General features: G+C 51.4%; 1 protein-coding gene across 8 annotated transcripts in view; it reads left to right on the top strand.

Moving 5' to 3' along the window:
- The window catches only part of SYNE3 (spectrin repeat containing nuclear envelope family member 3), a 95,566-nt gene that overhangs the window by 63,326 nt on the left and 14,998 nt on the right, over positions 1–17,242 (top strand). For 6 of the 8 annotated variants that reach the window (XR_012073810.1, XM_072963663.1, XM_072963665.1 and 3 more), the window contains 9 exons: positions 2,985–3,167; positions 4,068–4,211; positions 5,055–5,189; positions 8,106–8,267; positions 8,404–8,576; positions 9,012–9,141; positions 10,600–10,758; positions 14,168–14,317; positions 15,333–15,374. Coding sequence is in view for 7 of the 8 variants with exons in the window: in XM_072963663.1 (XP_072819764.1) it covers positions 2,985–3,167; positions 4,068–4,211; positions 5,055–5,189; positions 8,106–8,267; positions 8,404–8,576; positions 9,012–9,141; positions 10,600–10,758; positions 14,168–14,317; positions 15,333–15,374 (1,278 nt within the window). In the remaining variant the exon portion in view is untranslated. The remainder of the gene's footprint in view (positions 1–2,984; positions 3,168–4,067; positions 4,212–5,054; positions 5,190–8,105; positions 8,268–8,403; positions 8,577–9,011; positions 9,142–10,599; positions 10,759–14,167; positions 14,318–15,332; positions 15,375–17,242) is intronic. The other 2 variants (XM_031679373.2, XM_072963669.1) reach the window with 1 other exon arrangement.

Genomic DNA, 17,242 nt, shown 5'->3' with positions numbered 1-17,242 from the left:
TACAGTGTACACTTGTAGTTATGGGCGACAAAAGTCATCCTCAGTTCTGGGGTAGAAGGGAAAGCCTGGTGCCTGGGTGACCCTCCCACACCCCTTGACCTCAGGACCCCGCTGCAGGCAGCCCTGGGAGAAGCAGGAGCAGTGCTGAGAGAGCAGGATGCCAGGCACTACCTTTACTGTGTACCAGTTGGGAGGCATGTGACAAGTGACAGAAATCCTGACCAGGGATGGCTTAATACTCAGAGACTTTCAGATGGTCCCAGAGCTGGCTTGACAGCTCAACAGTATCGTCCAGGCCCTGGGCTCTTTCCAGCTCTAAGCCATGTCTCCCCGAGGTGGCTGCCACCGTTGCAGGCACGCATCCTCACATGAACAACACCTTGTGCAGGAAGGAATGGCCTGGGGGCGAAAGGGCTTCGTCCACCCGCCATTTCCAACAGGGAGGCAAAGTCCCCTCCCCAGGAGCCCCGGTGGACTCCCCTTACATCTTGCTGGCCGCGCTGGGTTACATGACCGCCCCGAACCAGCCACTGGCTGAGGGTGGGGGGATTGCCAAGACTGGCTTGTGCCGATTGTAGACATGACCCTGCCTTTTTAAAAAATGAGTAAAGAAGACACTTTAGGTGATACAGACAAACTTTATTTCACACTTTATGAAGTGGACAGTCCTTTTGGAGAACTGAAAAATGGGCAGGAAGGCAGGAAGGCTTTATAGAATAAAGAATAAAAAAACAAGGGAGAGAAAAATAAAAAATATCTGACTGGCTGGGGCCACAGAGTCAGCCTTGTCTGGGGTGAGAAGGGCCAGAGCCACCGTGGCGTTTGGGCGCTGGCTGGCTGGGTGCTCTGCGTTTCCGCTCAAGGGAAGCCTTTATAGGGACTGAAGTTTTGGTTTGTTGCCGTGCAGCCATCTTGCCCTAGAAATTTATTTCAACACCTGTCCGTGGGCACTTGGCCACCCAAGCCAAACCCTGGTTGTTTGGTGAGGAGGAGGAGGAATTAGGTTGGGTGAGCAGCTGGCAGTGTCTGCCCCAAAGGCCTGTCAACTTGGGTGCTGTGACTTGGCTGTAAACACGGCCTGATGGTCACTCGGAGCTCCGAAGCCATAAAAGGCTTCTGGGTCTAGAGATGCCAGGACGTAGAGCAGGAAGAGACACAAACAGCTCAGGGGTGACCCCGTTTTATGTTTATATTTATAATCGCTTTGATTATAGACGTCATACCTACTGGGAGAGTGTTAAGATTTCTGAAGAAGAAAACAAAGCCATTGACAACACCACAAGCCACAGGACCCACTGTTAACACACTGGGGCACTTTCTCCAACACTTTTCTGCCCAACTTGGTATTTCTAGGGGGAAACATTAACCAGGGTTGGCCCCTTCTCACTCACAAGCACTCTCCTCACCCACAGACCTGTACCTGCATTTTGGAAAGTCTACCCTCACGGTTTTCCAGTTGGGATTCACACCGGGACAAGAGTTTGTTTTCTCTCTCCATTGTTCTGAACCTTCTTGGCATGACATTTCCTTCCTGGGGCAGCGGGGGGTGGTCCTGTGGGCTCACTTCTCCCTAGGCTCCAAAGAATGATGGTGTATCTTTTTGACATACTCCTCAGGGCTCCCCAAAATGAATTTCATGTGTGCCACAAACCTCAGTTTTAGGTCAGACAATCCCAAATATGCCCTTTGTATCTGATGCAAATCCATCTAGCCATTTTCGAGAGATAAGGCCACCAGTGGACAGAAACTTTAATTAATCATTATCATTTTTGTGTATTTGGGATCATGACATAGAGCTGTGCATTCTGGTCTTTTTAGTTGACACATTTCAGCATCATTTAAAATGGTTCAATAAAGCCATCACTTTAAGTGGCTGCAGAACATTGTATCTGGGGGCATGCCATTATTATTTTTTTTAAGTATTCACAATTAGATAAATAAGGTTATTTCCAATTTTCATTGTGGACGAGGGATCGGAGCCAGGGAGAAGTTAGGGTGCTTGTTCAAGGTGAGGCCGCTCAAGCGAGGCCGAGCTGGGGCCGGAACGGTGGGTTCTGGACTCTCATCTAATGTTCTCTTCCCTGTTCTCACTTTGGCTCCTGGAAACAGGCGTGTGAGGCAGGCAGAACAAGTCTTTATCATTTGACTGTTGGGGAAACCAAGTCTGTCAGAGGGGAAGCACCTGCTCAAGGTCACACAGCCATTAGGTGACAGGTCTGGCTCTGACCCAGGCTTGTCTGACTTTCTCAACTGTGTCACGATTATATTTCATCCTGCCCTTCTCACTGGGGCAGAAAGCAAACCAGGACCTCCTTGAGGCAGGAGGGAGGTCCTGTCTTTCTAGAGTGTGACCCAGGAGCGGTGGGTCGGAACACGTTGGACAAGGACCTTAGTTTGTTCACGTTTGGATGCTGCTTGCTGGCTGAGGGTACGTCTTGTCTGACTGTCACCGGCCTGCCCCGGTGGGGTGGATTTCACAGGCCAGTGCTCAAGTGGCCAGCCTCCTCTTTTCTTGACTCAGCTTCTACGTCTAGCCTCAGAGCAGGGATCTGCAAAGTTCCAGCCAAAAGCTGGCATGGCTGGTGTATTAGTTCCCTGGGGCTGCCATAACAAAGCACCAAAAACTGAGTGGCTTAAAACAACAGAAATTCATTCTCTCAAAGTTCTGGATGCTGGCAGTCCAAAGTCAGGGTGTCAGGAGGGCCTCGCTCTTTTCAGCATCTCTAGGGGAGAATCCTCTCTTGCCTCTTCTAGCTTCTGGTGTTTGCCAGCAGTCGTTGGTGGTTGCTGACTTGTAGCTTCATCACTCCAATCTAAAATTCAGGTCCTCCCTCCGCATTTCTGCCAGCCTATTTCTCCTGTTGGCCCCTTCCTCAGAAACTAGCACCAAGGTGCAGCCTCCCAGGCAGTTGCAACCAGAACACAGGTGCACACCCGGCGGTGTCTCAAACTTGGTTGGTTAACGGAGGCCTTGTCTCCCACAGGCGGCCCTGGCAGAAAGCTCCCGCCTGAAGGAGGAGCTGACGATGCTGCAGCTGAAGAAAGAGCTGCTGGGCGGCATCTTTGGCCAGGAGCAAGCCACGACCCTGCTGGAGCAGGTGGCCACCTCCGTGAGGGACAGAGACCTGTTGCACAACCGCCTTCTGCAGAGGAAGAGCAAACTGCAGGTGAGGCCCGCCCACGGGCCCGCAGCACACGGCCCAGCTTTCCAGGGAGGGGGCACCCCTCCACCACACGTGACTGTGTGGCCCTGGGCACATCCCCACGACCTGAGGCCCCTCATCTATAATCTGGGTAGAATTATTGCATGATCCCTCCTACCTGTCTGCCCCCTGATCCTGCCCCCTGCGCCTGCCCCCAGTTGAACTGATCAGCTTTCTGCAGAGAGCTGGGAGGTGTCAGAGTGGAAAATGCGGAGAAAAACACTTGTCAGCTTTAAACCATGGGAGAGTTGGAAGCTATTATTCTTAGGGACCCACTTCTAAGTGATCACACAAAATCAAACATGTAACTTGGGATGTGATGGACAGTTTATTCTTGCCTGTAACAAGCGTTTGCTGAGCATCAGATGATGATGATGATGATGATCTATGGGCCAGAGCATCACATCCCTGGTCTCATCTCATCCAAGCAGCAATCATGTAGCAAACATTAATTTAGGGTTTGCAGGGTACATGGTCTCTGTTGCAGCTTCTCACCTCTGCCATGAGAACAGCATGAGAACAGCGAGCTGTATGTTAACGGACATGGCTGTGTTCCAATAAAACTTTATTTACAAGCACAGGCCTCCGGTGGGATTTGCGGGATGTGGTACGAGATGTAGTGGGCTAGCCCCGGCTCTAGAGGGCACAGCTGCTGTTAGGTGAGGACACCATGGTGACTCTGAGGAGGAGTGTCTAACTCCCTCAAGGGCTCCAGGAGGGCTTCCTGGAGGGGGCGGCATCTGAGTGAGTACAAGCAGGGCAGGAGAAGGCTGGGGAAAGAGCAGCTGGTCTGTGAGTGTCAGGTTGTGCCACAGGGGGCCTTGAAGAGAGCTGATCTGTGTCCTGCCTGTCCTGTCCCTGCAGAGCTCTCTCACTCAGCACAAGGACTTTAGAGCGGCTTTTGAGCCCCTGCAGAGGAAGCTCTTGGATCTCCAAATCAGGGTCAAAGCTGAGAATGGGCTTCAGCGGGACCTTCAGGGGAAACAGGCCCAGCTCTCCAGGTTGCAGGTAAGGGGTTCCCCTGCTCGGGTGCTCAGCTGCGTCTCAAGTCAGCTCACCCGCAGTAGCGGTAACCAGCAAGGCAGCAGCCAGCCCGAGCCGGAGAGCGAGACCCTCCGTTGGGGTCTGACCTCTCCTCTCACCTGAATCTCTGCTGACGCACCTGCTGGGTCCTGGCCTCGGCAAGGCCTTCAGCACCTCCAAGCGGCTGATTCTTAAGCCTCATGAAATGATAAGCTGTCCTCTTGCTTCTCCGTGGTTCGTGTCTAACACTGGTACTTGTTTTTAAAGTTGCTTTGCTAAGTGTTCCGGATGTGTCCAGAGGCTTTCAGTTAAACCGATTTGGGGATTAAGAATAAATGTTTTAAAACACATGAACTGTACACAGGCTGATCATCGGCTGAAGGAGAAGCTTGCTGGTTTTTAAAATGCATGTGAAACAACAATGATCTTCTTAAAACCCAAGCACAGCTCATACATGAACTGGGAGTGTTCTTTGGAAGACATGAAAAATGGTGCTTTGGGGGCTTTAAAACTAAAGCTGGGATGTGATTTCTTCACAGAAAGAGATGGTCCTCAAGTAAGAGTCCAGACATGAGTTTGTCCCCCAGAGGCACCTTCTGGTCTTTTGCAGTTTATTTTCATGGTGTCTCAGAATATTTTCATCTCATTTTAAAAATTCTCACCAGTCCTGAGAGTGGGCCCATCAGACAGCCACAGGGTGTAGCTGATGGAGTGGGAGGTCCCGCCGTCCCGGGAACCTCCCAGTCTCTCCCGTACAGAGCCCCCCACCCCGATCAGCCTCCCTGAGGACAGACAGAAGACACCCACCCGTTCCTTCCCCCATTGCAGGGGCTGCAGGAGGAGGGGCTGGACCTGGGGGCGCAGGTGGAGGCCACAAGGCCTCTCGTCCAGGGGAACCCCACCCACCAGCACAAACTGGACCAGCTTTCCGCCGACTACCAGGCCCTGCAGAGGTCTCTGGAGGTAAGAGGAACTGACAGAGGCTCTGTGCTGTGACAGAGACCCGGCCCCTGGACTTTGTCCCCAACCCTCCTGGGGACTTTCTCCCTCTTTCCTTCCTTGGTTCCTTCCAACGCTTTCTTTTCTTTCTCCCTTTCTTTCTTCCCTTCCTCATTCATTCAGCAAGTTATTGAGCACCTCCTGTATGCCATGAGCAGGACGGCCAAGGCCCCTGCTCTCCTGAGGTTTACGTTCTAGTGGGTCGATGGACAGTAGTGAGTCAGCCACAAGGTAAATATACAATTCCACGTGTGCCGGGGCGTGAGAACGGAGCAGGCTGCTCAGACTTAACAACAGCCTGCAGGCGTAGCCCCTGTCGCGTTTGCTGCATTAATGCCAGGTTGAAAGGTGGGTCCTGGTGGCCGTGAGCCTTGTCTGCAGTGCCCTCTAGTGGCCACTGGATCATTCTGGTGTCCAGCCAGGACGGATGCTCCTCTGGTAGTGAGGACAGAAATGGCTGTAGGGTGTAGGATGGCTCCTTCAAAACTGGCCCAAAGGCAAGTTGAATGCAGGCTCCAGGCCCCACCCTGACACTGACTCAGTTGGAATCCTGGGTCCGCATTTGTAAAAGTGCCCCAGGAGTGCAAAGCCAGCTCTCAGGGAGCCACACCTCAAGAAAACTTAGTCTAAGGCAGGGTTCTCCACCCTTCCAGACCCTGCACGCCCTATTTTAATACCAAATTCTTCTGACATCCTCTTTGCGATCTGGAAATTCACAGATAGTATCAGTTACCCACACAATTTTAAAATTTAAGAAAATGCTTCTTCTAGCATGGAAGAGAGAAATAAAAGGAAAGTAATTATAATAAAATAATGCCATTCAATAAAGTAAGTACTCCAAGATGACTGCACCAGTAACATCGGGCGGTGGTCAGAAGGCACCACCTCTGCTCCACAGCCACGCATGCCTCTAGGGATGAAACTTCCTGAAATGTGAATGGCTCTTGGTAACGTTTCAATCAAACCAGGGCACAGTCTTCCATCAATTGCTAAAATGGACGCGTCCCTGGAAAAGTCAGCATGTTTCCTGAAACCACAAAAACCTCTTTGTGTTTGTATGTTAACTGAAGTTAGATCCTGAGCTTGGGTCATGATAAACAGGGTTTTCACTTTTGTGGATAATCAGCAGGGCATGAAAAACCTTATGGGATGGGGGCAGTTCCACGTTGTTCGTCTAAGTGAGATGAATTCACTGAATTCCATTTAATAAACTAGCAGCGATGGTCTCAGGGTCGAGGCAGGGGAAGTAGGGGACAGGAATCACTGACCGTCCTTGCTCTTCAGGGACCCACAGAGCCCACAGCAGCAGAAACATCAGTGTTAATGTCTCCATCCCAGTGATGAGCTAACGGAGCACTACAGCAATTAGAAGACGCGTTAGCTGAGCACCAGCATCGTAAGGGGCTGCAGAGTGGTGATATTCCAACTCTCGCCCACTCCTTTATTTATTGTTGAAATACTTCTTCAAAGAAGCATTGTCCCTCTTTTATTATTTTGGTGCTCAGTGCTTTTTAAGTCTCTTCAGTTCTAATAAGTCCTTCCCCCACAGCCCAGGTGATCTTCCTGTCCCTCTGGGGAACCCATACCCCACTGGGCAAGAAAAGGGGGGCACTGAACACATCGCATCAGATGTTGGTGCCCAAGGGATGGGAGGGGATGGTGGCAGTGAGACTGCAGGCAAGTCCCCAGCTCCTAGTGGGCCTGGCATCCAGCAGTGTCAGCCCGGGATGCAGGGCGTCAAGGCCTGCGATGACCCCCCAGAGAATCACAAGGACCTCAGCTGGGGATCACAGCAGGAGAGGGGCCCACAGCCCCGGGGGTCTGGCTGGCCTGTGGTGGGCTAGGAGTGAAGGGCTCGAAGGGTCCCAGGAGGACAGAGAATGGTTACTCTGCTCGATGTGGCACCCACCTTTTGTGGAGACAGAGATGAACAAGCCCCAGCCTCAGAGAGCTGAGCCACGATTGACCCAGGGGAGGGGAAACAAAGCAAGACCATAAAAAACCTTTTTTATCGAAGTATAATCATATACAGAAAAGTGAACATCTAAGCATGCAACTTGATGCATTTAAAAAACTGAAGATGTCTTTGTTAGCAGCACCCAGATCATGACACAGAATAATACTTATCCTCATGCCCCACCCAGTCACTGACTACTCCTGACACCTGAAGGTAACCCTGACCTTCGACTTGGTGCGGCATTGACTGGGTTTGCCTGATTTTATACGTTACTTCAATTGAATCAGACAATGTTTTATTTCGGTCTGGCTTCTAACCCTCCACCTGATGGCTGTAAATCCATCCATCATGTTGCTCTGGATTGTTGTGTAGATTGTTCATCCTTGCTGTGGTGAAATATTCCATCGTATGCATATACCTCGGCACATTTATCCATCTACCGTTGACGGGCGCTTGGGCGGTTCCCACTTCGGGGCTGCCACGGGCAAGACCACACGCACGCCTTTTGGTGAAGATGTGTTTGCATCTGTGGGGTTACACCCAGGGCTAAACGGTTAGGTCACCGGGAGGCCAGTGTTTGGTTTTAGCAGATAGTGACCTAGGATTTTCCCAGGCGGTTGTACCAATTTATACCCACACCAGTGATGGACAAGAGCTCCCACTGCCCACACCCTCATCCAGACTCGGTACTTTCCATGAAAGAAAGGCAGGCTTAGAAGCACTGTAGGCCGGAGCTGGTCTTTCCGGGATAAATTCCTTGCACTGTGCAGAAGACAGGACCAGCCTCTCGTGTTCGTTGCTGGGTGGGGGCCATCTTGCCCCAGGGCTCAGGCAGGGCTGAGTGTCCTGCAGGGGGGTTGGCCCAGGGTCTCGGTGTTGGGCTGTGCTCAGGATGCCCTGCATTCCCTGGATCTGTGCTGCAGGACCTCGTGGACGGGCGCCGGCAGAGTGTGCGGGAACATTGCACCTTTAGCCACGAGCTTCTGGAGCTGCGACAGTGGATTGCTGTGCTCACGCAGAAGCTGGAGTCCCACTGTGGGGACACGAGCCCGTGGGATGCCCAGTCCCGGGAGATCGAGGTCCAGGTCAGGTGGCTCTCCCCACAGAGATGCTGATTCTCTCCCCTGCATCCTGAAAAAGCAGGTTTGGGAGGCCAGCGCTCATACTGGGAAGCAGAGACCCTCTCCCCAGGATCTTACTGTGTGTGTGTGTGACCTTCAGGGACTGCTGGCCGAATTCCCGGAGAAGGAGGCCCAGCTGCCCCTGATCGAAGCACACGGCCGGCTGGTGATGGAGAAGTCTTCTCCAGAGGGGGCTGCTCTGGTCCGGGAGGAGCTGGAGGAGCTGGCGGAGTCGTGGGGGGCCCTGAGGCAGCTGGAGGAAAGCCTGCTGAGGTGAGAGGGCCTCTCAGCTGTGAGCCGGGTCTCAGACAGCACCTCCTTCCCATCCAGGGAGGGCTCGGTGGTGCTTCTGGAACAGATGGCTGGGGTTCTGCTGTGTGCCAGGCATGGTGCCTGGGGCCTCTGGTCATCTCCAGGCAATTCTGAGCAGGGGCAGAACTCCCTGCTAGCCCCCAGTCCCTTCTGACTTGGGCCTGACCTGCATCGCTGGGTGTGTACACCTCGATGGCAGTATGTGCGTCTCAAGCAGGAAACTGGAAATGCACATGCCCTGGGGATGGTCTGACCAACCTGGAGGATAGGTGCCGATGTATGAAGACCAGAAATCACTTCCCACTGCGTGATGCCCCAATTCTGCTACTGCTCCCGTGACCTGGGGTGTCCTCGTCCCATCCATCACTGTGTTGACCGGGCTGATTTGTCTTCCAGCCTCATCAGAAACCAGCAGCTGCAGAGGACGGAAGTGGATTCAGGGAAGAAAATGATTTTCACCAACAACATCCCAAAGACCGGGTTTCTTATCACCCCCACGGATCTTATATCCCGACATCACCGTCAGGTGAGTCTGTCTAGTGGGGTTTCTGGGGAGGGACTGGATCTTGAATCAGTCGATGGTGGGAAAATGTCTCCAGCAAAACCCCCTCCCTGCCTGGGCCACATGCTCAGCTCAAGACCCGGCTGGGTCCCGTCTCAGGTGAGCCTGCCCGGCCAGGGCACAAGTACGCCTTAGACCAAGGCACTGAGAGACCCCAGACCCAGGGGTCCCCATTGGGGAAGGCCCCGGGCGTCCTTTAGGCAGACAAGCCTTCACCTTCAGAAACCCCAGCTGCTGCCCTTGCAGGGAGGAGAGTGTCAGGGCTGGAAGCTTCCTACCAGCCCCACGTGGCAAACTGAAAGCACACAAGGGAAGCACTTTTTGTGCCATAAGTTCTATTTTGTAAAAAGAGCTAGCCTGGCTACCTCACACGCATCCCTTCTGCTGACTGCCTTTAGTAAGCCGAACCACATTGAAAAGAAGTTCATTCGTTGTTCTTTAAAGACAACACATCCATTCATTCATCCTGCCATTCATTCCTTCATTTCTCCGTCCAGAAAGCACTTCCTGGCGTTACTATGTTCCCAGGACTGTGCTTGGAGCAGGGACACTGCTGTCATTAAAACGGAAACACTTCCAACCTTCAGAGAATGTAGGATCCAGCACAGAGCTTTCCAGATTGTTGTGTGCATCTGGATCGTATTAAAATGCAGATTCTGATTCAGCGGGTCTGGAGCAGGGCATGACTCTGCATTTCTACTAGCTCCCAGGCAATGCCTCGGCTGCTGGGCCTCGGAACACATTTTAAGGAGTACGGAAGTGGGAACCAAGTAGAGTAAGTTTAAGAGCTTGCGGTCTGTGGAGGCAGGGCGCCAGATGCTATGGCAGCTGGCTGCAGAGTGATGTGACCTGCTTCTGGGGGAGCAAAGCCCTCCTGGGAGAGGTGAAACATCGGGGGGATCCTCAGGGCTGAGTGGAGGCAAGCATAGGAGCGGAGGGGCTGCATCCCATGCAAAGGAGACTGTGTGCAAAACCCCGAGGGTGAGAGCACTGGTGCTGGGACCTACATGTGTCTGGGCTCCAGCTCAGAGAACGGGGAAGGCGGCACTCCTGGGATGCGGAGCCAGGCGGAGCCGGAACCCATGACTGTCAGGCTACATCAGGGATGATGAGGAGCCACTCAGGTGTATCAGTGAGGGCTCAGCTGAGTGGACTTGCGTTCTGGACCGATCACTCTGGCCGCCTAGCCTGGAGGGGGGCAAAAGTGGCAGAAGGTGACCACCTGGTAAGGGATGATGCTGGCTGCCACCAGGAGACCAGGGAGGTGACAGTGAGGAATGTCCTTGGCCCCTAAACATGGCCACATCGAGCAGAGAGGCGTTCCTCGTGCCCACCCCTCTGCTTAGATGGAATCCTCAGGACACGTGGCCAGCGGGCTGTTTTCAGAAGCTCATGCTTTGGTCATGCTGTGTGTTCCTGCAGGCGAATCTGCTCCAGGAGGAAGGCAGCCGTGAAGATTTCTCACGGCTCCTGGGGAATTTTGAGCACTGGTTGCAGGTGGAGAATTCCAAGCTGATTAGAATCATCGCCATGAGAACTGCCTCCACCAAGGACTTGAGGACCAGAGAAACAAAGCTGCAGGTTTGTTCCTGAGGAAAGGCCCCTCTTCCAGAGGATTTGCCCACAGAGCTGTGTTTGCCACCAGGGACTTCTCAAAAAAAAAGGAGCACGTGCAGAGCTTGTGAGCTGTTCTGGGTTGTGTATGAATAATCATTTTTAAAGGTTTTGCTTCAAATATTTTAGAACAACCATCCATCCATCCATCTATTCATTCAGCCTCCTGCTATATTCACCAGCGTGGGAAATGTCACCACTAATCACAACTCCTTTATCAGTTAACTTTTGCTGTGTAACAAGCCATTCCCACAGTTTGTGGCTTAAGAGAACAACTATTTGCTTAAGTCATGATTCTGAAGGTTGGCAGTTTAGGCTGCGGTCAGCTGGGTGGTGCTTCTCGGCTTGGCTGGGCTCCGTTATTTGCTGTCAGGTGTAGGTCAGATGAGTGGCTGTATCTTCTGGGGGTTGGTGGGCTATTGGAGATGGCCATAGGCTGGACCACGTATCTGTTGTCCTCCTGCAGGACAGCCTGGGCTTCTCAGAGCAGAGGCAGGATCTGAGAGAGCGGGTGGGAGCACGCAAGACCTTTTGAGGCTTAGGCTAGGAGCTGGCACAGTGTCACTTGCCCTGGATTCTGTTGGACAAAGAAAGTCACAAGACCAGCCCAGATTCAGGGGGAGAGGAAAGAGACTCCGCCTCCAGATGGGACGTAGTGCTAAGTCATATGGTAAAGAGCGTGGGTATAGCAGGGGGTCGGGGGCCAATCCATCAACCACAAATCTTTCTCCTTCACTCCCACATCTAATTAGTCACCAAGCCCTTCTTGGGTCCACCTCCTGGATATTTGTTATTTCTCTTTCCCCTCACTACCACCGTCTTAATCTAAGCATTTACCTTTTTTTTTTTAAGTGCACTAACAAATTTTTATTTTTTAACACAAATGAATAATCCCATGGGTACTGGAAGGTTTAATTTACAACCCTTACCTTACCATGCATAGTATTGTGTACACAGTAGGTGATCAATTAACAGCTTTAGAATGGTTTTCCATTTTGGTTAAAATTGAGAAGCTTATGTAACTGAAGCGGTAAACTTTGAAAGTCTCCCTAAAATATGTGCAGCAAATCCTTATTAATATGCAACACTCTTTCATTAATATATGCATCACATATCCTAAAATTGAAACTTATTTTGCTGAAACAATCAGCATTCATTATGGTGAAAAGAGAAATATGACTTTATGGAGAAAAAGAGATAACCTCACTTAGTGCTGGAAGGTCACCTGTGAATTTGTTATTAAGGGAAGGATTATCAGAGCTTTGGATTTTTCTCATCGACTTTGACCAACAAGGCATTTACCATTTTTGAACTTGATGATGACAATGGCCTCCCAGCTGGCCTCCCTCCTTCCTGTTGGGCCCCCATGTGGGTAACGGCTCATTCTGTAGCCAGAGTAACCTTTCATAATCCTAACTATGACCTTGGCCTCCCCCTCAAGAAAACCGTGTGGTATTGAGTTCAACTTCCCAAGTTTATTGCACACAGTCTTTCTCGGTCAGGCCCCAACCCACCTCTCTTTTTCCTTAATTTTTGTGGCTTTACCATGATATGACAGGTTTGGATTTCTTTTTATTTTTTCTTGCTTGAGATTCATCTGGATTCTTGAATCTGTGGCCTTGGACCTTTCTGGAAAATTCTCCAACATTATCTCTCAAAATATCGCTTCTGCCTTGTTCCTTTTCTCCTCACCTTCTGAGATGCCATTTGAACATATGTTATGTTTTCATTGTGTGCTTTATGTCTCTTACCCTCTCTTGTGTATTTTTCATCCTTTTTTCTTTTCATATAGTTTTCTGTATAGTTTTTTCTAACTTATCTTCCACTTTACTAATTCTCTCTTTAGCTGTGTCTCATTTGCTGTTACACATGTCTGTTAATTTCTTAGCTTTTAATATTTTATTTATCAGTTCTCAAATTTCTATTTTGGTCTTTAAAAAATCTGCTCTGCCACTTTTCATAGCTCCTAGGTCCTTGCTGAACTTTTTAAGCTTATCTCTTAATTCTTTGAACACAGTAAACATAGTTGCTTTACAGAATGTGTCTAATAATTTCATCATCTCAAGTCATTTTAGGAATGTTTCTGTTGTGCATTATTTCTACCTCTTCTTATTGCTGTCTTGTATCTGTGTGTGGCTGCTTTGACTGTGTGCTGGGCATTTAAAAATTAATGTAAGTGTAATTTGAGATTTAGAATAATCTTTTCTACAGAGATTATTTTGTTTGTGACTATGAGACAAGTGAAGGCTTTATCATTCTGGAACCACCATTTAATCCAATTTCAGGTCTGGAGGCCCCCTAGACCTCTGAGATGACTTGGAGCTGGGCTATAAATCCAAACAAGGTCCAAGTTTACTTCTGATTCACCTTTAGGAGTCTCAGCTAAAGGAAGATTGTTTATCAGAGTCTCCACTTCTGTAGGGCCCAGACTTTGACCTTTGTCTCCCTGTGAGGCTGCCAGAAGCATAGATCTGTTTCACAGCTATTTCTTCCAGATTGGCAGGTGTCCTGAGTGCAAAGGAAGGTCTGAGCACTGGGCTTACTTCTCTGGGTCTCATCTTTTCCCAGGACTTGCCTCACTCTCTTATTAACTCTTTGATGCCTTAAAAATGTTTTTAATATTTTGTCCTCAGGGAGAGTTTAACCTCAATTCCCTAGTTGACCACAAGTCCTTCCTGCCTGCCTCCTACCTCCTGTTCAGCCACTCCTCTCATCTCCTGCCACCATCACCCAGTCCAACCGTATGAGAGACAACCTACAGTTCACCAGTTAAGCTTCCTTGCTCCTGTAGAGCCCCCATTCTCATGGGCTCTGAGAAACTAAGCTGTGTGTCTGTATCATGCAGCTGGGAGGTTAGGACAGAGCCAAGATCCAAGGCCAGAATTTAAACTCAGGCTCTTGGATTTAGAGCCCAGATCATATCCCCACATCACACTACCTCCCAGGAGTCCCAGGAGTCTCAGGAGTTGCCATCCTGGGAGAAGATTGTGTTGTATTTTGGCAGAAAAATCTGCCCAATCCCAGCATTACTGTGCCAGCAGTGAAAATGCTAACAGAAAGATATGTTCAACAATGGTAGCTTTTATAATGATAACTCTTATGTCAGGCCCTCTGGAGGTCTTGGTTCTAGAATGCCAGAGCTAGGAGTGACCATGGAGGTCAGCACTGCAGCTGCCCCTCTCTTGCAGGAGTCCATCCCGTAATATTTCAGAGAGTGATTGCCTGACCTTGGCTTCAATTTGCATGGATGGAGTTCTCACTTTATGTGTCATGTTGGCAGCTTCTCAGAAGCAATTTGATTAGCTCCTCCTTACCAGCCAGGTGGAGCCGCCTCGGTCATTTGGAAGGTACCCACAATTCTGTCTTTTCTCTGTAGGAGCTGGAGGCTCGCGTACCAGAAGGTCAGCATCTCTTTGAAAACCTCCTTCGTCTCGAGCCAGCAATGGGGTCCTCAGATGAGCTGGAGGATCTGCGCTACCGGTGGATGCTGTACAAGTCCAAACTCAAGGACTCCAGCCACCTGCTGGTAGGTGCTAAGGATGCACAGGTCCCGGGCCCCAGGGAGACCTCACTCAGCCCACATCCACTGCGCCTCGAGCCTCCACAGACCACTCAGAGGGAGGAGGTAGAGACTCTGGGTGCCAGGGACTTGACTTGCAATTTGTCATTTGGCCATCCTGCCACCTGACGAGGCAGGAGCTTCCGTAACAACATCTTTGCAACCTTCCAAGCTGAAACTTTTATGTGCCTTGTCCCCTTCAGTACTTCCAGCACCTTTCTGCCAGAGTAACTGCATCTCCAGTCTGCAGAGGGGGAGCTGAGATTCGAGGAGTTAAAAAACTCACCCAAGTTCCCATAGCTAGTGAGAGGCAGAGCCAGCATCAAACACAGCCTGGTGCTGGAGACGTGATGGAGCAAACGCCGGGGTGCAGGCTGGGACTCCTGGGGTCTAGGCCCCTCCTCCACTCACCTGCTTTGTGACACTGGGGAAGCACCTTCCCCCGTTGGGCTCCCGAGTCTCACACAAAACAATAATAATAGTTAAACTAATATCAGCCTGTGTTAAATGCTGTGTCCTCATTACAGCCTGATAAAGGAGGTACTGTTATCATTCCCAGAGAACTGATAGGGAAACTGAGGCACAGAGGCTGGTCTAAGGATGGGCGCTGGTGGGATGGCTTCCGAGGGCCCCTGAGGCCCTCAGACCCCCGACGCCCGGCTCTGCTGCTCCAGTTTTGCTGGCCGCGAAGCAGCCTTGTCGGCCACTAGGTGTCAGCGCAGCCCCAGCCGGGTCAGCGCGCCCGCCGGCCCCGGCCCAGGCCCAGGCCTTCCCAGACGGAATCCCACCTGGGCCCGGAGTGCGTTAAAAAGCTCATTAAATTGAATCACCTGCTGGTTCAGCCTGTCCAGATGACCAGAAGTTTTAGAGAAACACTCCCCTGACAAAATGAATATTCCATTACAGGCTCTGCTGGGATTTAAGTTTCACTCACTTAACTTCTTTTTTTCCCCCTCCGTTTTCCTCTCCTTCCCTGAAATAGCAGACGCAGAGTTCTCTGGGGAAGCCGACTGGATTCCAGAAGGTACGGTGTCTGCCATCTGCTCCACGCGGCTAGAGGGCAGGGCGTCTGGAGGGTTGGTGGGCCTGGGGCAGGCCTCCCGGGCTTTCTGGAAGGTTCTGTGAGGTCTGAGGAAGCTGTATGGGGAATGGGCTGTGAGCGGCACAGTGCTGGGCCCTGGGGCCCTTGGTCTCGGGGAGCCCCAGCGTGCACAGAACCTTCTCGGCCGTGACAGATACGTGATAAAGGTGGGTCCTTGGAAGTTTTCATCCAAAACCAGGACAGGGGAGGAGTGAGCAAGTTAATAATTATGCTGTGACAACAGGCATAAACTAGGACTGAGCCAGGAAACCCGGACCATTCCAGGCCAACTGGACCCTGTGGCCACCCCGGTGATAGATGGCCATACGGCACTCGGGGGACGAAAGAGGAAGGGCTGGCTGTGCTCCCAGCACCGGTTTCCCCTTCCGCCCACCGAGAGGAGCTCGGAGCCACTCCCGCGGTGTTCGCAGGCCAAAGCAATGACAGAACAGCAGTAACCACAGTGATAATGAGGCTCGAGCATCGTTACTCTAGATGCGATATGTTGGCCATTCATTGTGTGGTCTCCTGCCTCTGACCTGTGAGGCCATGCTTAACCTCCCACCCTGGGCCTGGGGAGAAGGCATCCCTGGGGCCCAGTGGCTCTCCCCACTTCTGGAAAAGCCCAGTGTTAACTGGTGGCCCCTTTTCCAAGAGAGCATGCTTGTCTTCCTGCTGAGCATTGGCTCACGACTTCTCGAGCTTCTGGCGAGGTCTGCTCCGAACACCACTGGGTGCCCGAGACCTCTCATGTGTTGAGTCTGTGTTCTCGGGGCTCTGCACCCCAGGACTTCTCCGTGGTCTCCAGCTGGTCCTCCTGTCTCCACCTGCGGGAGAGTGGGTGTCCCTGGGGCTGGGAAGGGCATTCACGAGACCAACACTGCGCTCTGGGCCCAGTGTCAACCATCTTTGTGGACTTTGGCAAGTCGCTGTGACTCTTGGGCTCACTTTTCCCATCTGTAAAATGGAACGATCAAAGCCGACTTTATTTCATGAGCATATTCTGAGTATCATGGAAACATTTGTTTGTTCTTTAGAGGAGATCAGAAAGCCCAGGCTTCCCCGCCTAAGTTAGAATAACAAAGGGTCTCTTCATGAAGTAGAGGAGAGCCCAGAACATCGGGAAGGACAGGGTGGCCCACACAGTCCAGCCTGGGACTCCTGGTGGCACCTGGGGGCCCAGGGCCAGGTGCCCAGACTGCCTCTAGATCTGGCACCTTTAGCCCCACTTTGGTCAGAAGCCCACCTTTGATGCAGCTCCCAGGTCAGAGTCCAGGGGGCATCATGTCTGAGTCCCCTAGTGGTTTTGGGTCCAGGGACACTTGACTGGCTGACATCTGCCCTCCAGTGCATGTTCCGATTCCAGTGAACGTGGAATGTTCACAGCCCTGTGTTTATTGTCGCTCTCCTCCTTCATTCATTCATCTCACAGATAGTTTCTGAATGCTGACTTTGTGCCAAGCACTGTTTTAGGGACCTGGGATATATCAGTGAACACTAGCAAAGACCTGCCCTGTAGGCTGTGTGTGCTGGCTAGGGGGAGCGGGGAGGGAGGGAGGGCTCACATGTCCTGCTGGTGATGCTCAGCACAACGGCGAGTCTCTGGGTCAGGGAACACTGGGGGACAGCAGTGGATTGTGCCTTTCTAGCTGCAGGGTTGATCTTATCTATGGCAGGCAGATGTTGGGCACAGTCTCGTGGGGTGTGCAAGGCAGGCAGGTTCTAAATGGCTAAAAGAATCTGCTTATTTGGGCTAAGTTGAAAACAAATGGATGTGTGAAAGTTTGAGTTTGCTGCTGGCTGTCTTTAAA

The sequence above is a fragment of the Vicugna pacos genome, chromosome 6 (genome assembly GCF_048564905.1).
Source record: "Vicugna pacos chromosome 6, VicPac4, whole genome shotgun sequence".
NCBI lineage: Eukaryota > Metazoa > Chordata > Mammalia > Artiodactyla > Camelidae > Vicugna > Vicugna pacos.
Note: the sequence above shows the minus strand (reverse complement) of the source record. Positions and strands in the feature narration are given on the sequence as shown.